The sequence below is a fragment of the Oryctolagus cuniculus genome, chromosome 1 (genome assembly GCF_964237555.1).
Source record: "Oryctolagus cuniculus chromosome 1, mOryCun1.1, whole genome shotgun sequence".
Taxonomy (NCBI): Eukaryota; Metazoa; Chordata; class Mammalia; order Lagomorpha; family Leporidae; genus Oryctolagus; species Oryctolagus cuniculus.
In genome coordinates, this window is record NC_091432.1 from 139,325,547 (window position 1) to 139,348,191 (window position 22,645).

Consider the following 22,645-nt stretch of genomic DNA (forward strand, 5'->3'; position numbering starts at 1 on the left):
GCTGGGCGCCGGCCATTGCTGCACTTAGCCTACTTAAATACTCTTTCCTTTCCATCAGGGTCTGTGAGCCACAGAGCAAACCTGGCTCTCAGCATGTCCCTGTGTAGTCCGTGGAGACAATGGTTTCTATGCTGATGAGAAATAACTGGGTAAAGGATGAGGTGTGTGACCCACAGAAGCCTAACCTAGCACAAACTGGCCCTCTACAGAAAACGATTGCTGACTCCTGCCCAAGAGGGAAACCCTTGGGTGTGCATCCACCTCTGGCCATGCTGGTAGAGTGGGATTTCTGGACACCGCAGACTCAAGAGGGCTCCAGTCACCGCAGAAGCCCAAGGGGCAGTCAGCGGCTTTCAGGCCCGATGCCTCAATGTCCTGCCCTCGTACTCACTGCACTTTCTTGCTTACTTCCAGCTGGTGGAGCATTATTCTTACAAACCCGATGGTTTGTTACGAGTCCTTACGGTTCCATGTCAAAAAATTGGCACGCAGATGGGTGAGTTGCTAAGTCACGGGAGTTTCGGCCTTTTGCACATTGGTCACTGTCCACTCATTGTAGATTTGGCCTGTTGCAAATTCAGGTTGGATGAATTCTGATTTTTACTGATGGATTAAACATGATATCCGGTCGCTCCAATTTTAGTTCTCGGGGATGCGAAAATAGCCAAAAATTAAAATGAAAAATGAATTCATGTTAATTGCATGTATGCAAAAGGTATTGAAAGAGGATGGAAGGGAAGCTGTGCAGACGGTGTATCTATTTCTTGAGCAGCCATGTCAGTCACACTGCTTGATCTGTAAGGAGGTGGTTCCTTGCTATTGCAATAATTGTCCATGCTCTTTCTAATCAGGAAATGTTAATTTTGACGCTCGCCCACAACTTCCAAGCTCCCATCCTGCGGTAAGTGTTACTAGAAATAATCTGCAGGTGAAGCCATTGCTAACACAGTTGAAAAGTAACGGGAGTAGTAGGCAAACAAGCCCCTTGCTGACTTGGGGGCGTCTAGTGGGTGTTAGGTGGACATCAGGGCACTGTTAAAGCTGCCAAGTTGTGTGAATTTCTTGGCTTCTCCCCATTTTCTAAAATGAACATGAAAGCTAATGTAAGTCAGAAAAGGCCTCCCACTAGATCTGATGAGCCACTGCTGACGACAGATGTGTGTCACCCACGGGCCACGTGTACGGTCAGTATTGCATGGCTGGTAGACAAGATGTCTCCCCGAGATTGTTGGCCCTGTTCTTTGGGTCGGATCAGATGCCACGTTGCTCCCAGGGGACTTGGCCTGTCTGCATGAATTGGTTCAACTAAAGGTTGGTGGAAGGCTTCCTGGGATGAGATAAGAGAAGCCCACTGAGACAGATGGAGTAGGGCAGGCTTGGCCAGGGCTCCCCTCCCAATCCGCACCAGTGAGAATGTGGCCTGTGCACACCTCCATGGGGCTTTTCTCGTGGCGTGGCTGATGCCCGTGCAGGGGGAGAAGCCTTTTTTCCTCTCCCTGCAGACTCTTAGAGCTGAAGTGTGGATTTATACTCAAAGCAGGAATGCGTTTCCTGCGTCAGTGTGGACTTGGCAATGCCCTTTAATGCCATCTTCACCTGACTTTTTGCCTGCTGAGCCCTGACAGACAAAATCCACAGAAACTCAAATCTACATCTGCCTCCTGTAGGAGATAAGTCCACCTTGAAGCTGGCAGGGCAGGGGTGCCCCTGCAGGGGCAGTCACTTGTCCTCCGACTGGGAGCACTTGGACTTGCTGAAATACCAGTGAACTTTGGATCCAGCATCTAAAACGCAGGGTCCTTGCAGAGCTGGCTCTTCATTTTACCCTTGACAGCACTCATGGGCCTGGCAGCCGAATATTAATATTCTGTACTCCATGGAGCAGACCCCTTTTCCTTTGAGATGGAAGAAGGGTTAGGGCTTAAAACCTTAAGATGATCAAGCCCCATATTTAACCAGGCATCGCCCAGTCGCTTCAAGAAGTTAAATACTTTGGAATACATGTTTATTGAATGCTAAAACACATGCAGAAAAATGGCAGATGCCCCACGTGTGCTACTCAGCAAATTTCCACAAACACCTTGGAAGCAATGCAGTACACTTGAGCATTCAAGTGTGGCTGAAGCTTTGGGAGAGTGGTTTGCCTTCAGCTTAGGAATGAATGATGTGCAGGTAACACCAGCTGCTGACTGCTGTAGCTTTTATTGGGTAGCCCTTCCATGGCCAATATTTCCCTAATGTTTTTCTAGGTCCCTCTGCCCCAGTAGCAAGGTTTTCTGGAAGCATTCCAAATGACCAGGCTTTGCCCATGACACATCTCTTTGTAGGGTGGGGAGGGGCTGGTGGTGCGATTACAGAAGCAGGTTACGATGTCATGTCACAGGAGGGACCCTGTGTTTGTTTTCTGAGACTAAATTGACTGTTCCTCTTTGCCGTTATGGTTTCTAGGCGTGGTCGGCGGGTGGAATAATCTCCAGAATCAAATCTTACTCCTTCCCAAAGCCTGGCTCCAAAAAGGTGCTAAAGCGTCCCCTCTCGCTCTCCCTATGTGGTAGGACTGACCCGCGCTCGTCCCCGCGCCTCCAGCTGTCTGGCCTGCCCTGTGTATGCGTCTCTTGTTTACACTCCCGCCGCTCTGCTTCCACGCCTCTGCCGTGTGCAGCCGCCGTGCGCACCTGCCAGTCCTGGGCAGTCTGCGCTCGAGGTGCACCCTGTGCTTTTCCTGTGGGTCCCCCCTGTCGAGTGGCAGTCCCGTGCATCCGTGTCCGCACACTCTCTCTGCTGCAGCGGGGCTGCGAAGTCCTTTCCGTCAGCGTGATGGTGGCGGCTCACTCTGGTCGCAGAAAATCTTTTCAGAGACAGCCAGCTTACCTTTGGGTTGCCAGAGCCACGTGTTGCCATGGGAAAGCAATGGATTGTGTAAATGATGCTGTGAGGAGCGGCTGGCCATGTGTGCTTGTGATGGGAGCTAGAGAGGTGACAGATAGCAAGGGCTTCATTATCACTGTGAGAGGCTAACACAGAATTAATCAGAGTTCACCATTCTGACTGCTGGTTTACCCTAACTCCCTATCTAATATTCTTTAATAGCTTCATTATTGGCAGATTTCCAACCTAACAGGAAAAAAACGTAGTTTAAATATAACACATAAAAAAAGAAATAGAACTCGAGGACTAGAAAAATGTTTCTCTCTCTTTTTAAAAAGATTTATTTATGTATTTGAAAGGAAGGGTTACAGAGAGGCAGAGGCAGAGTGGGGGTGGGGGGGCCTTCCATCCACTGGTTCACTCCCCAGATGGCCACAATGGCTGGAGCTGAGCTGAACCGAAGCCAGGAGCCAGGAGCTTCCTCCAGGTCTCCCATGTGGGTGCAGGGCCCAAGGACTTGGGCCATCTTCTACTGCTTTCCCAGGCCACAGCAGAGAGCCAGATCGGAAGTGGAGCAGCGGAGACCCAAACTGGCACCCATATGGGACACTGGCACTGCAGACCAGGGCTTTAACCCATTACGTTACAGCGCTGGCCCCAGAAAAATGTTTTTCTTTTTGAGGCAGTAATGTTGATGTCTGACGGATTTTTGATTTAGATGTATGATCAAATTTTGCAGAAAAGTGAAAAGAAGGGTTTGTTTCCCCTATTTTTCTTTAAATGTTTAATTTATTTATTTCAAAGGCAGAAAGAGAGAGAGAGAGAGACAGATATGTCATCTCCCACTGCTTTCCCAGGCACATTAGCAGAGAGCTGGATCAGAAGTGGAGCAGACGGGACTCAAAGCAGTGCCCATGTTGGATGCCCCCACTGCAGGCTGGGGCTTTCACTCTCTGTGCCACAGCGCCAGGCCCTCACTCCACTTTTTAGTTGATCGTGCTACTTAGCATGGCCCGAAGCCCGTGTGCCAGCTCAGCCCCCAGCCCATGTGCAGTCCCAGCAGTGGGATTTCACTGTGAACAGATTAGATGCAGCATGCTATTCTTGTCTTAATTCTGTAATATCAAGGGGCTGGCGCTGTGGTGCTGTGGGTTAATCCTCCGCCTGTGGCGCCAGCATCCTATGGGCTCCCGTTCTAGTCCCGGCTGCTCCTTTTCCAATCCAGCTCTCTGCTATGGCCTGGGAAAGCAGTGGAGGATGGCTCAAGTCCTTGGGCCTCTGCAGCCACGTGGGAGACCCGGAAGAGGCGCCTGTCTTCGGGTTTTGGATCAGCGCATCTCCAGCCATTGTGGCCATTTGGGGAGTGAACCAGTGAATAGAGGACCTTTCTCTCTGTCTCTCCCTCTCACTGTCTATAACTCTACCTCTCAAATAAATAAAATCCTAAAAAAAATTCTGTAATATCCAAGTGTATCACTCAGACTTCAACCAAAGCAGCTTGGCCAATAGGAGACTGCTTGTGAAACAGACACACACATGCACAGATGTAGTGCATATGTGACCTGCACACACATACACACATACGTCTGTACATACGTGCTCATATTTACAGCCACATCAAGGAGTCTTCAAAAACTTCACAGAAAATGCATAGTGAGAAAAAAACCATGCCTGAATTTCAAGTGCTTTTTGCACCAACGTACATTTATCTTCGAATTACCTTTTTCTGTAAACTTTTTGAAGTACCCTTATACATATTTGTGAATTAATATATTTCTGCATATGAAGATGTATTTTACATACATGTACAACACAGACTCATTACATACGTGCATCCACACACGCATTGATTTACTACAAGGATTTACGTCATTGCTGGGGCTGGCTAGGCAAATCCAGTGTCTACAGGGCAAGCTTTGGGGGCATGACGAGGGTTAGGAGAGAGCCTCGCAGGCATGGCCAGAGTTACTGTTCACGGTGCAGGTGAATCAGCCTCTCCCCACCTCTCTCTCTCTCGCTCTCGCTCTCGCTCTCGCTTTCTCTTTCCAGGTCTTGGGAAAGCCTTAACTCTTTTTGAAGACTCTCAGCAGATGAAATCAGGTTCACCAGGACAATTTCCTTATGTAAATCCGCTGAGTCACATTATAAATCCACCGTAACTATATTTGCCCAGCGTCTTCACGGCAGCACCTGGATTACTGTTTGATTCAATAACCATCATCAGGCTAGCCAGGATGATGCGCCGAGAGCCATCACACCCCCCAAACAGGAACGCAGTCTTAGGCGACGCAAGCCCCAGTCCCACCCTGTGCCATTCTCTCACTAGGCTTCCGCTAACTTGGATCACTCACAGTAACTAAAGAAATGCCTAGAAAATAAGCTTGAGTGAACTTTAGACTGAAAGAGCTCATGTATAGGGAAACTGGAAGCAGATTTCTGTAAATACAATGAAATATAAATAAACATACACGTTGAATAAAAGCAATAACATCATCAAAAGGGAAATAAACAATTGGACCAAATATTAGTAATGATGACATCTGTAAAGTCAGTATCTTTAATATAATAACAGCTTCTATAAATCAATGAGGAAGGTCAATTAGCAGGATAATGGGCAGAGAATCTTGGTAAATTACAGGAAAGCGGCAACAGCACCAGCAGCCTAGGTGACCAGAACACAGCCCACAAGGACTGGCTGCTTTCACACGGGGTTACACAGCGGTGGCCATTAGCCAAGGAGTTGCCCAGCAGGAAATGTGTCAGCCTTACTGGGCCCACGGGGCAGCAGAAACCGGGACCTGCCTGCTCGCCGTGGAAGCATTGATTAAGAGGGTGCAGCGGCACGTGACCTTAATGCTGCCAGTCAGCCTGCTTACCTGGATTGTCTTCTGGCTCCAACATCCTGTTAACATTTCAAATCAATGTTTAAAAAGGGAGAATCAAATACTAGAAAGGAATGAGTCTGACTAATATCATGAAAATACTTTCCTGGCTGAGAGAGAGAGAGAGAGAGAGAGCAAGAGAAGGGACCAGATTGTTGCCTACTTACATTTGTAACAATGTTGACATAGCTATTGAGTTTCATAGCAGTCAAAAATATCAATAGGTGATTATAAAGGGGCAGGATTATATGATGTAGGCAATGAATTAAAAATATTTCTGTTACTTATCGGGAATATTTTAGAAGACGTAATATTTATGTTTTCACAAACAGATGGGGAACTAACCATGAGCTAGCCAGTCATGAGAAAACAATTGCAGGCATGATGTCAATTATTCCTTCTGTTTAGCTGAGAGGTAAACCAGTTTCTTGAACTTGTTAATTTGCTCAGTGTAATTAGCTGTTCTTAATAATTTAGGGGAAAACACACACGTTAGAACTTGAGTGAGCTCTTGCATCGAGATAGCTCATGAACAGCATGCTTTGTCAACATTATTAATCAAATAATTTGAAATTTTCATAATAGAAATTAAGGGGCAGGTGCATTTTAAACTTTAGAAATAGTGACATATTTATCCGTATGAAATAGCGATCTATTCGCCTAAAGAATACAAGTACTGGTAGACCTTAATTTTAAAAAATCTCTCCAATGATGAGTCCTGTTTTTTTTTTCTTTATTCACTTAAGAAGTTGGCTTTATCCTTCTACTGGGGGAAATGGGCGGGACTTGAACAATAGCACCCTGTAGAACCAAAAACCATCCGTCAGCTTCGCATTTCAAAGTCACCCTGTCTAGATGGTTTAGTCAAAATGTGTCCCAGAATTTCAATGCACACACTGATGGCAATGCTTTTCAATTTGTGTCTAGGTACACAATTAGCCAGGGGGGTCTTATTCCCCATTGGACATTGGGTGTTCCTGCTAAGACTGGGAGCCACACCTAGCTTATCACAGCCAATGTGCCTGAAGCCAGTTGGCTTTTCTTGCCACTTAGTATGTTGCCATTTGCTGACTGTTATTGCCTAATTTGAAAATGTCTTTCAAGAAATTGGAATAAAATTTAAAGTTCACAAAATAGACATTAGGACATACAGGTGTTCTTTAAAAAAATTCATGGAAATGGAATTTAAAGATAAGTGTATTTCTGTGCAAAAAAATGGATACATCCATGCATTTTCTTCATAGTATACATTTTTTCCATGACATTTTTGAAGACCCCACATACACACAGATTTCATATTTCAGGGCACCAAAAGAAACGTATATTTCAGTTCTATGCCTAGTTCTTAAACAGAGGCACTCGAAGAATATTTGTCAGATACATCTTCTGTTTTCTGTTAAGCCTTACCAACAAGAGACCAAAGACCATCGTTTATAATTGAACGCGATGTTTAGTCATTGTGGATTGATGGTTTCTACCTGGAGATTTGAAAAGTTAAAAGCTGGGTAGCTAGTGCCCTCTGGTGGTAGCCTGCAGGGGTGACTCCTGTTCTGAGCATAGGTAAAAAGGGGAGGAAGGAACTGTCAGGCCATCCTTTGCACCTGTACACCTGTTCTCTGTGCAGGAAAAGTGACACCGTTGACTGACATAGAAAATGTCACATCCAAAGCAGGAAGAATGATGACAAGTAGTGATCACACGGGTCAGCCATATATATATATATTTTTTTTTTTTTTTGACAGGCAGAGTGGACAGTGAGAGAGAGAGACAGACAGAAAGGTCTTCCTTTGCCGTTGGTTCACCCTCCAATGGCCGCTGTGGCCGGCACACCACGCTGATCCGAAGCCAGGGGCCAGATGCTTCCTCCTGGTCTGCCATGCGGGTGCAGGGCCCAAGCACTTGGGCCGTCCTCCACTGCACTCCCTGGCCACAGCAGAGAGCTGGCCTGGAAGAGGGGCAACCGGGACAGAATCCAGTGCCCTGATCGGGACTGGAACCCGGTGTGCCGGAGCCGCAAGGCGGAGGATTAGCCTAGTGAGCTGCGGCGCCGGCTCAGCCATATATTTTTCCTTAGGATTTCATATTAAATCGTGAATCACTTGCAGCACTGTTACAAGGGATTGTAACCCTCATCCGGCTCTGTTCAGCCACACCGCATTCCCATCAGTACTCGGGGTGGGGGGAGGGGAGAGGAAGCCTGCATCCCTTCATCCCCATCATAAAGTCCCCTCTGCTCTGCTAACACAGCGAGAACCCCCCATCCGTGTCTCCCACAGAGAACATTCTCCAACCCCCGCCACTCACCAGAGCAGAGTGGGGTGGGGGGATACAGCCAGCTGCTTCTCTTACACTGTTCAGCAGGAGTGCTGAGAGAGGCAGCGTGGCAACAATGGCTTCAGTGACAACCCCTCGACAGATCGGACAGGTACCCTGTAGCCTCAGCAGAAGGGCCTGCCTTCTGTTGGCAGCGCCAGGCTCCGTGACACTCAGGAGTCAGCAGGAGAGGGGGCAGTCGGGAGACCGGGAGTCACACGGCCACTGGCCGTGTTGCTGGCTCGTAACGTCAGCACAGCACACGGGGAATTAGTGCGGGTTGCAAGACGAGGGACTGTGTGGTGCGATGCTTAATGCCTCTGTTCAAATTTCTACGGAGTCATGTGGTATCTCACATCTTCACGGGCAGTGTTTGGACACTGATAAGGTGCACGGTTGTAAAAATTGCTGCTCAACTCATCCAACCATGGGGGTTGGAAGGGCAGTGAGTGGTGTTTTTCCTGGGGACTAGGTTTCCTGGGGAAATCTCGTTCTGGTTTGGGCATGAAGGCCGAGCAGGAAGACTCGAGATAAGGATTTTCTTTCCTTTTTTTTTTCTTTTTAAAGATTTACTTATTTGTTTGAAAGGCAGAGTTACAGACAGAGGGAGAGATACAGAGAGAGGTCTTCCATCCACTGGATCGCTCCCCAGATGGCCGCAACTGGGCCGATCCAAAGCCAGGAGCCAGGAGCTTTCTCTAGGTCTCCCACGTGGGTGCAGGGGCCCATGAACTTGGGCCATCCTCCACTGCTTTCCCAGGCCTTAGCAGATGGCCAGAACTGGGCCGATCCAAAGCCAGGAACCAGGAGCTTCTTGTAGGTCTCCCATGCGAGTGCAGGGGCCCAAGCACTTGGGCCACCTTGTACTGCTTTCCCAGGCCTTAGCAGGGAGCTGGATCAGAAGTGGAGCAGCTGGGACTCAAACCGGCACCCATATGGGATGCCAGTGCTGCAGGCGGCGGCTTTACCCGCTACACCACAGCACTGGCCCTGAGATAAGGATTTTCAAAAGGAAACTTCCTAGGAATACAAGGAGCAGGCTTTGTTCCCCAGTCATTTCATGATGCAGATTGCTAATTTATTTGAGAAATGACCAATTCAATAAAAGGGGAGCTCGCCCTTAATAACAGCGAGCAAAGCCTTGCTTCAGATGAGCTCTGGGTACTTGCAGTGGGTACCCGGAAGAGTTACCTTCCGTGAGGGGGACAAAGAGGATTCCCCATCTCACAGGGCTGGTGACTGCGGTACTCAGCAGTAGGCGCAGTAGTGGCTCCCTGTAGTCCCGGGTGCATGGCAGCCAGCCTTCCTCTTCAGCTCCCTGGCCTGTGCCACCTCTGGCATGGACCCACATGTTGCCAGATCGCAATGTTGCCAGATGAGGATGCAGCCGGGGACTGGGATGCATACCTGTCCCCGTGGAGTGGGGCAGTAAGTGGGAGCCGCTAGGGGCTGTTTACTTTTCTGTTGGGAGTTATTTTCACATGACATAAAGCGTATGTCCACATAAGATGAAAACCAAAGGGGAAGAGTTGGAGGAGGAGCAGAGCTCCGGAGGGAACAAGAGATAGAAATCCTCTTGCACTTTTGGCAGGTGGAAATAGGAAATAGGTGAACGGCAGTAAGGAGGGGCGGGGACTCTGGCTCAGCGGAGAGTTCTCGCGTCCCCCTGCACGCCCTGGCCGAGCCCCGGGGTTCAGCAGCACGATCTTCATCCCGTGCTCCCAGAATCCAAACAGTTGCCAGAAGAATGAGGTCAACGCTCTTCTTTCCGTGTCTGTCTTCCTAGCTAGCTCATTGGCTTCCCTGCATACGTTGCGATGTGATGAGTTGGTAGTTAAAATAAAAATATGCAGATCGACTCAACAGTGTGTGGATGGTAGAAAGTGACCTATTTGTCCTGTGTGTACTGCAGCCACCCCCGCCCCAAGGGAGCCGGCCGGACAGCAGCATCTCGTACAACCCCTACGAGCCAGACAGAGGTGAGAGACGCCTTTATTTACCGCTTCTTCATGGTGTAGGCGCCGGGTCCCTTGAAGCCTGCAGACTGGGCGCAGGAACCCACCTGCCTTGTCTGTAACTGCAGCTGGTATAGTGATGGTTGGCGGTGAGCAGCCCTGTCGCCCAGTGGCAGGCAGCAAGTGTCACGTGTTCTATAGGGTGAAATGGTCCTTTCCCAGGCCTCCCCACAATCAGTGGGTCATGTTGAACACCTCCAGGCTGCTGCTGCAGAATTCCTTGTAACTCCTGCTTACCCTAAAGTTTCTACCTGCAGGAGGTCATGTTCTTGGTAAGAGGCTTGTGTGCACCGGTCAGTGTCTGCCAAAGGTGCAGTGATGGGTGAAGTTTCTAGAATTCTCCATGTGCTTAGGGAATTCCATGAGAGGATACAGTTTGGAAAATAACACACCCAGGAGCAACTCCACACCCCTTCCCTGACTGGTTCTCAGAAATGAGATCTTGGGTCTGTAGGAGGCCCAATTTTTAATTCATTAGCTGGATCTATTGATTGCTACTTATTGACTTAAAAGAATGCCAGTTCTTTAATTAGTTCTGTCCTGTAAGCCAGAAAACTGGGCAAGGCTCAGCTGGGCGGTTGTTGTTCAGGGTCTGTTACCACCAGCTGGTGGCAGGAGCTGGGCCAGCAGGGGTGGAGGCGACTGATGGCCTCTTCTGTCTCCACCGAGTCTCAGGCCCTCTGTGGTTGGTCTCTGCAAGTGGGCCTACGGGAGCTTCCCCACCACTGGTGGGTGTCTGAAGGCTTCCAGAGGGAGGTGGCCGCAAAGAAACAAAAGCCCATAGCACTGCAAGGCACGGGGTGGTAGTGCTGCTTGTCACACGGCCTGTCCTAGCCGCCCCTGGGAAGTCGCATGTTCACTGTGGCAAGGGGGCGGGTGGGGGGTGGCTAACGCCAGCTGCACATCTCCGTGGCAGGAGCATCAGAGAATTCTCAGACCAGGTCTGAAGCTACCCCAGCCATTGGGCAGGGCCTCTCCAAGGCTGGCTCTGGTGTGGACGACCCTTTGCTGATGCCCTCACCCCCGCCTTGAGTTCTCAGTGCCCAGAGACGGTGTGTTGTGAGCACAGGTGGGTTAAGAGCTGTGTTCGGTCGAACTCTCAGGAATGATCCAGCCCTGGGGTGGGGGTGTGCTTCTTGACTGTGCTGCAGGCCCCCAGAGGGAAGCCATGCCCATGGACACAGAAGTGTACGAGAGCCCCTATGCTGACCCCGAGGAGATCAGGCCCAAAGAGGTCTACTTGGACCGGAAGCTGCTGACCCTGGAAGACAAAGAACTGGGCTCCGGCAACTTCGGGACCGTGAAGAAGGGCTACTACCAAATGAAGAAGTAAGTCTTGGCTGGCGTCGCGGCTCAATAGGCTAATCCTCAGCCTGTGGTGCTGGCACACCGGGTTCTAGTCCTGGTCAGGGCGCCGGATTCTGTCCCGGTTGCCCCTCTTCCAGCCCAGCTCTCTGCTATGGCCCGGGAGTGCAGTGGAGGATGGCCCAAGTGCTTGGGCCCTGCACCCGCATGGGAGACCAGGAGAAGCACCTGGCTCCTGCCATCAGATCAGCGCGGTGGGCCGGCCGCAGCATGCCGGCCGCGGTGGCCATTGGAAGGTGACCCAACGGCAAAGGAAGACCTTTCTCTCTGTCTCTCTCTCTCTCACTGTCCACTCTGCCTGTCAAAAAAAAAAAAAAAAAAAAGTAAGTCTCCCAGCTCCCGCCCCCTGCTGGTCTCATCCAAGCTCCACTCTGGGAGCCTCCAAGGAGACAGCTCTTCTGAGTAGTCAATCCCAAACACAGAACTTAGCACAGCAGGCCCGTGGCCTTTCCATGAACGTGGCCACATTTGTTCATTTCTGGGATGATTATAATGGGAGCATCATTATGGAAATGAACTGTGGTGTTTCTATTTTGGTTTCAATGTAGCACTTATGCATTACAGAGAATTAGGAAATAGAAATAAGCAGAAGTGTAAATAATGTGAAAACACCGTATTTGTGGCACCCAAACGCCACTGCTAACTAACTTTAGTGTTTAGGTATTCTTATCTTTCTAGGCACACACATGCAGGTATGCACTATTTACCTGAAATTAAATAACTCATTGATAACAATGCAGCGTTTTCACTTACTTCCTTTGATTTTTAATTGTATCTCTTTTTTTTTTCTCACCCAGTACATTTTGGATTCCGAGTATCATTGGAATAATTATGCATTTGCTTTATCTTATCATTTCAAATATCAGTACATATGACACAGCTAAAATTGCTAATTTCCTAAATTACCTGTGTATTTCATTTGGTGCCCAAAAGGGAACCCACTTAGAATTTTCAGTAGCAGGATTGACTTCTGAAGTCCCTTGAGACAAAGCCTTTCTTTGAACTCGTCCTGGCAGGAATGTGCTTGGGTTTCTTTCATGTCGTTTTCAATCTAAGAGGTTTTTGTGAAAGATTTTTTTGTAAGTGGAATACTCACACAGTTCGAGAATCAAAACCGTTGACAAAATTAGTCCTAAAGTCTATTGCTCTAGGCTGTGTCTTTCAGAAACACACACACACACACACACACACGTGTATACCACGTCTGCACACACGCTCTAGGTTGGCCATGGTGCTTGTTCTATGTGCATCACTTTGTACAATGAAAGCAAACTTCCCAGGATTAAGACATAAATTCTCTCATTTGTGAAAGTTTGTGATATTTGCTTAAATATGTGAATGAAGGGAGGTGTGACTATGGATAAGTAATTTCAGTATGAGGGTTTGGGGACAGCGCAGGTGTCTAGATCAGTTTGGGGCGGAATGATGTCTTTCCTGCACTGAACCTCTGCATGCACCAGCGTAGGCCACCCCCACTTTGACGTGGGCCCTCGGCTTCTCTCTGCTTCTTTCACGGAGCTGCTCCGTGCACAGCGCAGACGTCTTAGCAACCCTTAGAGTCATTCTTGGGTATTTGGCACTTTTGATCTTAGCATGTGTTGTTTCCTCTTTTACTTCCTGATCCCTGACACTGGCTGGGTGTAGAAATATGGCTAATTTTATCACTTAGGGCAGAGGTCAACAGAGTCCGGCCTGTAGGCCGTAGAAGGCCCAGGGATCGTGTGCTTTGGCTTTGTCATGGCAGCGCAGGCAGGACGCCACGTTCAATAAATCTGTAGCAGGTTAGTTTTTAAGTTGATGATTGTCTGACCCATGAATGATGTTATAAATACCCAAACGGCGGGGAAAAGTTCTCCACTCCTGACAGGTGAGCTTGACAACCCAGCAGTGTCACTAAATGTACTTGTTCCTCTCTTGTTATTTCTAGTAGATTGTTAAGGCATGCTGTGATCCAAAATGCATCACCTGTGAATGATGGAAGATTTTTTTTCCATCCTGTTCTATCCTTACACTTATTTGCATTTTTCCTTGCCTTGCCAGACTAGCTGGGAACCGAAACAACAACACCGGGGTGGGGTGGGGGGGCTGTCAGTGTTTCACCGTTAGATATGGTGTTAGTTATCTTTGTTGGACTAAAGAAGTTTCCTTCCATCTTGCTTTTTCTGAAATACTTTAGCATCTCCTCCACGGAACTGACCGTAAGCTTACTCTCCTTTGTAGCGTCTCCATGGTGAATGACAGGGGTTGATTTCCAAAACGACTCCCATCTTGCAGTCCTGGAATAAGCCCTCCTTGTTCACAATGCATTAAATCCTTCTCATAAGTCCTGAATTTACTGTTATCTCTAGAACTTCTGCATCTAAGTTCATGCGGCACATCCGTCCGTTGTTTTCTTAGGATTTCTTTATCTGGCAGCGGCATCAGAGTGATGCTGGCCCTATTGAATGAATTGGGAAATTTCCTTCCTCGGCCATGTTTCCAGGAGATTTGTGAATGGGGTTTCTCCCTTAAGTCTGTGTAAGAATCAAGAGGTCTTTTTTACTTCTCCGTGTTACCCCCATTTCACACCAGACGCCAGATTGGCTCCCAGTGGAGGAAGCGCCGCTGAGACATGAAAACTAAAACAATAAGGAAGCCGGCCCCACGGCTCACTAGGCTAATCCTCCGCCTTGCAGCGCCAGCACACGGGGTTCTAGTCCCGGTCGGGGCACCAGATTCTGTCCCGGTTGCCCCTCTTCCAGGCCAGCTCTCTGCTGTGGCCAGGGAGTGCAGTGGAGGATGGCCCAAGTGCTTGGGCCCTGCACCCCATGGGAGACCAGGAGAAGCACCTGGCTCCTGCCTTCGGATCAGCACGGTGTGCTGGCCGCAGCGCGCCGGCCGCGGTGGCCATTGGAGGGTGAACCAACGGCAAAGAAAGACCTTTCTCTCTGTCTCTCTCTCTCTCTCACGGTCCACTCTGTCAAAAAAATTAAAAAAAAAAAGAAAAAAACAATAAGGGGTCTGGACTGTTACTTCCATGGTCTCAGGAGTGGGCCTGGGAGGCTGCAGGGGTGCTGCGGGTGTGTTCCCTTAGCAACATCACTGAAGTTGTGTGTGTGTCAGACCTACTCTGCTCTGCTCTTAGTTTTCCTCTTAGCTTGGATAGTGCTATTTTCGGTCTCCAATTTGAGAATTCCACAAAAGCAGTGAACCTTCTTTCCACGTCGGTAAGAATCATCGTGCAGAGAGGAGCAGTTTTGCAAGCCGTGCATTGTTAAGTTCCCTTCCACACCTCACTCCCTGAGAGTGTTCCCAACAGTTAACATGACCGATGTGGTGTCTTTATGTGAGGATGAAGAATAATCTGTTTTTTGCAAACTTTTTGTGCCATAGCGGATTAAGCCGCTACCTGGGACACCAACATCCCATGCTGGAGTGTCAGTTTGAATCCTGGCTCCTTCGTTTCCAATCCAGCTCCAAGCTAATTTATCCTGGGTGGATGGGGGGCAGCAGATGATAGTTCAAGTGCTTGGGCCCCTGACACCCATATAGAAGACCTAGATGAAGCTCCAGGCTCCAGGCTCCTGGCTGCTGCAGGCATTTGGGGAGTGAATCAGGTGGAAGTGGCTCACTCTGTCTTTCTCTCTCTCTTTCTCCTGCTTCTACTCTGCCTTTCAGATAGATGAAAATAAATTTTAAAATAAACGTTAAAAAAATTAAAGGTCAATTTAAAAAAGACTTTACAAAATCATTGAGACTTGCTTAAAATTAACAAAGTGTTTCTTAAATGAGTTTTCACAATATGCTTATAGATGCCACACCCAGAAATTCATTTTCAACTTACATTAAAGAAATTTTATATTCAGGCTCATGCACATAATCTGAGATAGTCAGTAAAGAAACGTTACAGAAATCAAGTATGTCCTGGTTGGTAAGGCTTATTCAAAAACTATTATTGCAGCATATTAAATATGCTATACTTTGCAGTTTTGCTTGTTTGGGGCATTCTTCAGCACTTTTTCCCACTTTTATTGTTCATTTTTATCTATTATTTTGTTTGAGAGGCAGGGAGATAGAGATAGAGATAGAGATAGAGAGATAGAAAGAGAGAGATTAGATAGATAGATAGATCGATCGATCGATCGATCGGTCTTCCACCTGCTGGTTCACACCCCAAAGTCTGCAATTGCCACGTCACAGACAGAGTGAAGCCAGGAGCTTAGAATTCACTCAGTGTCCCACGTGGGTAGAAGACACCAAAGTGCTGAGCCGTCACCCGTTGCTTCCCTGTGTTAGCAGAAGCTGGAATCAGGACTTGAAGAACCCAGGCACTTGTGATTAAAGATTAAATTATTTTAATGGCATGCTAATCTCCTTGCGTATGAGCTGGAGAGTGTGGTTGGAAGCCAAGCTATTCGTTACCCATTGTTTCGTTCCTGTTCTGTGGCCCACATTTCCCTAACTCTCTCTGCTGGGAGTGATGCCTCACAAAAGATCGTTACAGGGTGAGCATCCCGAATCAGAAAGCCTGAAATAGGAAATGCTCCAGGATCTGGACGGTTTTGAGCACGGACACGGTGCCACAAGTGAAAAATGCCACTCCTGGCCTCGTGTGACAGGGCGCGGTCGAAATGCAGGAGCACTAAAAATGAAAAGACACTTTAGAAAATCCACTGGAAAATGGAATTAAAAGATAAGTTTATTCTGGCACAAAAATTTTGAAATCATTGCGCAGCTTTTTCATATTGCACATTTCCCATGATCTTTGTGAAGACCCTTTGTATGCATGGATTTCAGTTTTTTTTTTTTTTTTTTTTTTTTTTTTTTTTGCACCATAGTCCACTTGTAATATCACTTCCTACACACTTTTTGGAAGTACGCTTGTACATGTAAAATTCAGTGTAGGCTGTATGTAAACAGTATCTGTGCAACATACATGAATTTGTGTGTAGACTCAGGTCCCAATACCATGATAGCTCATTATGTGTGTACAAATATCCTGAAATGGGAAAACACTTGTGGTCCCAAGGCTTTCAGGGAAGAAGGTCTCAACCGGTAGGTAGAAGTGAGCCAGTCTTCCAAGTGTTTTTTTTTTTAAAGATTTACTTGTTCATTTGAAAGTCAGAGTTACACAGAGAGAGGAAAGGTAAAAAGAGAGAGAGAGAGAGAGGTCTTCCATCCACTGGTTCACTCCCCAGTTGGCTGCAAGGGCCGGAGCTGCGCCAATCAGAAGTCAGGAGCCGGGAGCTTCTTCCGGGTCTCCCTTATGGGTGCAGGGGCCCAAGGACTTGGGCCATCCTCCACTGCTTTCCCAGGCCACAGCAGAGAGCTGGATCGGAAGTGGAGCAGCCGGGACTCAAACCGGCGCCCACATGGGATGCCGGTGCCTCAGGCCAGGGCGTTAACCCACTGCGCCACAGCGCCGGCCCCTGGCAAGCTTTGTATGTTGCGATTTCTCTTGCAGGGTGGTGAAGACGGTGGCTGTGAAAATACTGAAGAACGAGGCCAACGACCCGGCCCTGAAAGACGAGCTGCTGTCGGAAGCCAACGTCATGCAGCAGCTGGACAACCCCTACATCGTGCGCATGATCGGGATCTGCGAAGCCGAGTCGTGGATGCTGGTGATGGAGATGGCGGAGCTCGGGCCTCTCAATAAGTACTTGCAACAGAACAGGTATCACTGGGTTCCCCGGAAGGCACAGAGGCTGTGCTGTGATGGCCGGGGACGGGGGGACCCACCTTCCCACCTGTGTGCCAACGGCACTTCCACGGGACGCCTGCCCAGGCTGGTCCTCGCTCAGGGAAGGGGAGGCGCGAGAGGAGTCTCTGGACACAGCTCTTTCACTCTTGGCGCTCGGGGAAAGCTCCAATGCAGCAGCGGAATCCTCATTCTCTTCCTTTACGGGCTAAGACGTCCCACAGCAGAGTGTCGGGGTCTCCTGACCGCGGCTTGCGGCTAATGTACACCCGTAAGGCAGCAGGTGGTGGTATCTAAAGTGGCTGAGATCCTGCCACCGACATGGGAGACCTTTAGCTGGGCGCAGCCCTGGCCACTATGGATATTTGGGGGAATGGGCAAGCCAATGGGGCACTCGCTTGCTCCCTCTCTCTCTGTCTCTCTCTCTCTTCAAATGACTAAATTTTAAAAACGAAAATAATATTTGAAAACATGTATGGGGCCAGCATTGTGGTGCAGTGGCTTGAGGCACTGCTTGCAATGCCAGCATCGCATATCAAAGCGCTGATTCCAGTCCCAGCTGCTCATTTCTAACCCAGCTCCCTGCTAATGGCCTGGGAAAGCAGTAGACGATGGTCCAGGTGCTGGGGCCCCTGCCACCCTAGAAGGAAACTCAGTTGGAGCTCCAGGCTTCTGGCTTTGGCATGGCCCAGCCCAGGCCCTTGCAACCGTTTGGGGAGTGAACCAGTGGATGGAAGCACTCTCTCTCTCTTTGTATGTCTGTGTGTGTGTGTGTGTGTATGCCTGTTTGTCTCTGTCACTTTGCCTTTCAAATAAGTAAATATTTTTTAAAAGTTTCTGGGAAATATGCATTATGAGAAAACTATTTGTGAATTTCAAATTTTGTTGTATCAAAATAAATTTATCTTTTAATTCAGTTTTTTCCATCAACTTTTTTGAAGGTCTGTGTACTGATTCCATGAAAGAATCAGCCTCAAGGAAAAAAAAGTCTCTCCTCCCTAGGCAGAACACACTTTTTTCCCCCAAAGATTTGTCTATTTATTTGAAAGGCGGAGAGAGACAGAGAGAAATCTTCCATCTATTGGCTCACTCCCCAAATGCTCACATCCACAGGCCAAAGCTGCTAGCAAGTGGTGGCTTAACTTGCCACACCACAATGCTGGCACTAAAATACATTTTTTTTCAAGAAACATTTTCTCAGGGGTAATGGTTATGTTTCATACAGGTTAAGTATCTGCTAGCCAGAATACTTGGTACCAGGTATGTTTATGAATTTGGATTTTTTTTTCTGGATTTAGGAATATTTGCATATACATAATGAAATATCTTGAGAATGAGACACAGTCTAAACATGAACTTCATTTGTGTTTCATACACACTTCATACACATGGCCCAAATTCATTGCCACAATACTTTTAATAATTCTGTGGCCGAAGCAGTTTCCCACTATCAAGTTTTCCACTTAGAATGTGCTCAAAAATCTCAGTGTTTGAAACGTTTCAGATCTGGGATGTTTGGATTAGTGTTAGCCAGCTGTGTGGCTTGGCGGACCGCCAAGTGCCCGAGAGTGAGCCCCTCTGGGAGTATAAGGTACAGTGACTGATCCTGTCGCCAACACTTGGAGTAGGGCACAGTCAGCCACCAGAACCCAGCCTGCTCTCTGCACCAGAGACCTGCTGTACCCGGAGTGTCCCCTCGGTCTCTGTGACACGGAGAGCTGTTACTTCTCCCAGATGGGTACACAACAGAGACGGGTTGGTTTGGTTACCTGCCCGGTATTGGAGCAACGGTTTCAACTGACACTGGGCCATCTGTGAGCCAGGTCTGACCGCTCCACTGCTTGTCATCCAAAGCAAGCCATGGCAACCAAACCTTTAAACAGCAGGCCAGTGTCCAGTCTTGCACTGCTGTACACTGACAAATTACCTGTTGCTACTCGCCAGTGTTGTTACTGAAGAACAGCCCGGGGGTGGGGGGATTCATTGTCCGTTTGCTTGTTCTGAAGTGGGCGCTTCCGCTGTGGCTAATGGTACCCCTGTGACTCGCAGGCATGTCAAGGACAAGAACATCATAGAGCTGGTTCATCAGGTTTCCATGGGGATGAAATACTTGGAAGAGTGCAATTTTGTGCACAGAGATCTGGCTGCAAGGAATGTACTGCTGGTCACTCAACATTACGCCAAGATCAGCGACTTTGGACTTTCCAAAGCTCTGCGTGCAGACGAGAACTACTACAAGGTAGGGACAAGGCCGCCGATGCTCAGAGCGGCAACTTGTGGAAACTCAAAGACAAATGTGTGTTTCTTTATCTTCTCATGGAAAGCTTTCAAGAAGTAATTTCAGCAGGTTACAAAAAGTATAGAAAATATTTTTATTAAGCTTTGATTCTGTTGTTTAAAAAATACAGGCATGCTGGGGGGGTGGGCGGTGTTGTGGCACAGTGGGTTAAACTGATGCCCGGGATGCTGGCATCCTATCTGGGCACCAGGTCAAGTCCTGGCTGCTCCCCTTTCATTCTAGTTCCCTGCTGATGCACCTGGGAAAGCAGTGGAGGCTGGTCTAAGTGCTTGGACCCTGCACTCACGTGGGAGACCAGGGAGACGCTCCTGGCTCCTGGGTTCAGCCCAGCCCAGTCTAGGCTGTCGGTGCCACTTGGATTGTGAGCCAGTGAATGGAAGATCTCTCCTTCTATATCTCCCTTCGTCTCTCTCTCTCTCTGTAACTCTGCTTTTCCTTGCAAGAGGTGACAGCACTCAACAGTGTCCCCTCCCCAAATCCCAAATCCTAAGTGAGGCATTCTGTCGTGCACGGTTTTGATCTCTTTATTACCACTGGCTTTAAAAAAATTTATTATTATATATTTCTCTGAGAGTCAGAGCCAGAGAGAGAGAGAGAGAGAGAGAGAGTCAGAGAGAGAGAGACAGACAGAGAGAGAGGTCTTCCATCTGCTGGTTCACTCCCCAAATGGCCGAAATGGTCAGAGCTGAGCAGAGCCAAAGCCAAGAGCCAAGAGCTTCTTCTGGATCTCCCACGTGAGTGCAGGGGCCCAAGGACTTGGGCCATCTTCTACTGCTTTCCCAGGCCATAGCAGAGAGCTGGATCGGAAGTGGAGCAGCCAGGACTAGAACCAGCACCATATGGGATGCTGGCACCACAGGCGGAGGATTAACCCACTGTGCCACAGCGCCAGCCCCCGCTGGCTGTATTAAATTAGGAAATTAGAAAATTTAAGGCATTCTAAAATGATGTAAGTCTTATTCAAATAGTTGGCATTGGCTTGACAATACAGACAAATTCACAGCAGTTAAATATCGCTGGGAACACCCAGGTGTTTCTTGGGCAACATCCATGAAGTAGATTCTTGGGCTTGACTCTCTCCGCCACCCGTGTACTCTGCAAAGTTGTATGTGGCCAAAGAGGAGAGAGCCAAAGACCAAAAGCTGCAAGCAGTGCCAGCAATCCTGCCCGAATCTTACAGGTGTGCGTGTAAATCTTAAAAGGAGTGCTTAAAGATTTGTTTGAAATCTCTTTATTTGAGATGCAGAGAGAGAAAGAGAGACAGAGGCAGAGAGAGAGAGAGAACGCACTCTCCTCTGCTACTTCACCCCCCAGATGCCCACAATGCCCGGAACTGGGCCAGGCTGAAGCCAGGGGCTGGAACTCAGTCTGCGTCTCCCACATGAGTGGCGGGGACCCAAGTACTTGCACCATTGTCTGCTGCCCCCCAGGGTGCCCATTAGCAGGATGCTGGAGTCAGGAAATGGAGCCAGGAATCCAACCCAGTTACTCTGACGTGGGACAGCAGGGTCAGGGTCCCCTTCCTCTCTGAGGCTGAATGACAGCCCCCTGGTCGCTGCACAGCACGTGCCGTCTGTCTACCCTGCCGACGGTCACCCGCGTTGCCGCCACACTCGGGCTGTCAGAGGCAACTGCTCAGCACACAGATGTACACAAGGTCATTGCTAACAGGGCATCTCCGTGTGCTCGGCTTCCAGGCGCAGACACACGGGAAGTGGCCCGTGAAGTGGTACGCGCCCGAGTGCATCAACTACTACAAGTTCTCCAGCAAGAGCGACGTGTGGAGCTTCGGCGTGCTGATGTGGGAGGCCTTTTCCTACGGGCAGAAGCCGTACCGGGTGGGTGAGCCCTTCTTGGTAACCACCCTCCCCACCAGGTCAGCCCAGATGACCTTCACAAAGACCCAGAAATCACCGACGTCGTGGAGTCTGGGTCTCCCCAGACTTTTACAGCCTGCGTGCCTGTGGGTCGGCGGAGGGTGGGGGAGGCGATCGCTTCCGTTTCGCTGGCCCCTGTGTTCTGACAGCTCACGTGTGCTTTGCATGCTGTAGGGGATGAAAGGCAGCGAAGTCACCGCCATGCTGGAGAAAGGAGAGCGGATGGGGTGCCCTCCAGGGTGTCCGAGAGAGATGTACGAGCTGATGAACCTGTGCTGGACGTACGAGTGAGTACCGACCTTGGCCACGATCCGGCCGCATGCCCTGCAGAGGCGGGTGGCCTGGCTGGGCACCAGCAGGAAGCAGATGCCGGCCTATCCGTGAGTCAGGGGCGCGCCTCCTCTGAACGGGTGACAGGGGATGAGGGACAGACTCGGCGGGCAGGCGTCCTGCTTCCTGGAGCAGGCGCTGGATAGTAAGGTGGACAGTTACTCTAATCCTGGCACCAGCATGTCCGTGTAGATGACCTGGGAGCGGCGTTGGCTGTGACTCCGGTGCTGCCACCTGTTCCTGGCATAGCAACTGGCGCAGGTACTCAGGAGGTGAACGGTCTGCTTCCCGGCTTCCCTGGTTGCCTGTCGTAGTGTGGCACGGCCATGGATTTTGGCCGGCTCTGATGGGTTAGCTAGGATTGTGCTTCCTAGAAGGTACTAAGTCCTGCAAACACTGTCGTCATATCACATTCCTGGTGGGCCCGTGCTTTCAGAAAACCCACGACATGATGCTCAGGTGAAGTTCAAGGCCAAGATGCATCACACCTGCAAACTAGGGAAGTGGCCACTGACCCTGCCCGGGCTGGGCAGCCCCTGAGGGACTCTGGCAAGGGTCCTAAGCTATTGTCTCCAGCCCTGTGGCCTGCAGTGTGCTGGCACAGCCTGCCTGGGGCCCAGAGGAGTGCTGATCCCGGCCAGGACATAACGCTTGGCACAGTCAGGTGTGCGTTTTGGGACAGGAGAGGACGCTGCAGGAGCAGCAGCAGCAGGCGAGGGGTCGTCTGGAGCTTCAGGGGCCATCTGAGGGTCTGCAACTCCCAGGTTCCCCCAGGCTCTTCAGCCTGGAGCAGCCCTGGCTGAAGCCAAGAGCTTCTAACGGGTCTCCCACATGGGTGCAGAGGTCCAAGTTCTTGGGCCACCTTCTGCTGCTTTCCCAGGCCACAGCAGAGAGCTGGATTAGAAGAGGAGCAGCCGGGACTCGAACCGGCGCCCACATGGGATGTTGGCACTGCGGGCAGCAGCTTTACCCACTACGCCACAGCGCCAGCCCCCAATTCTTCGATCTTGACTCAATTT

General features: G+C 49.4%; 1 protein-coding gene across 5 annotated transcripts in view; it reads left to right on the plus strand.

Annotated features, from left to right (window-relative positions):
- SYK (spleen associated tyrosine kinase) overlaps positions 1-22,645 on the plus strand; it is a 96,244-nt gene that overhangs the window by 66,736 nt on the left and 6,863 nt on the right. For 3 of the 5 annotated variants that reach the window (XM_051847378.2, XM_008257975.4, XM_002708262.5), the window contains exons 5-13: positions 415-496; positions 852-901; positions 2,449-2,517; positions 9,976-10,042; positions 11,230-11,407; positions 16,887-17,096; positions 19,170-19,359; positions 21,117-21,257; positions 21,471-21,583. In XM_051847378.2, the coding sequence (XP_051703338.1) occupies positions 415-496; positions 852-901; positions 2,449-2,517; positions 9,976-10,042; positions 11,230-11,407; positions 16,887-17,096; positions 19,170-19,359; positions 21,117-21,257; positions 21,471-21,583 (1,100 nt within the window). The remainder of the gene's footprint in view (positions 1-414; positions 497-851; positions 902-2,448; positions 2,518-9,975; positions 10,043-11,229; positions 11,408-16,886; positions 17,097-19,169; positions 19,360-21,116; positions 21,258-21,470; positions 21,584-22,645) is intronic. The other 2 variants (XM_070065843.1, XM_070065847.1) reach the window with 2 other exon arrangements.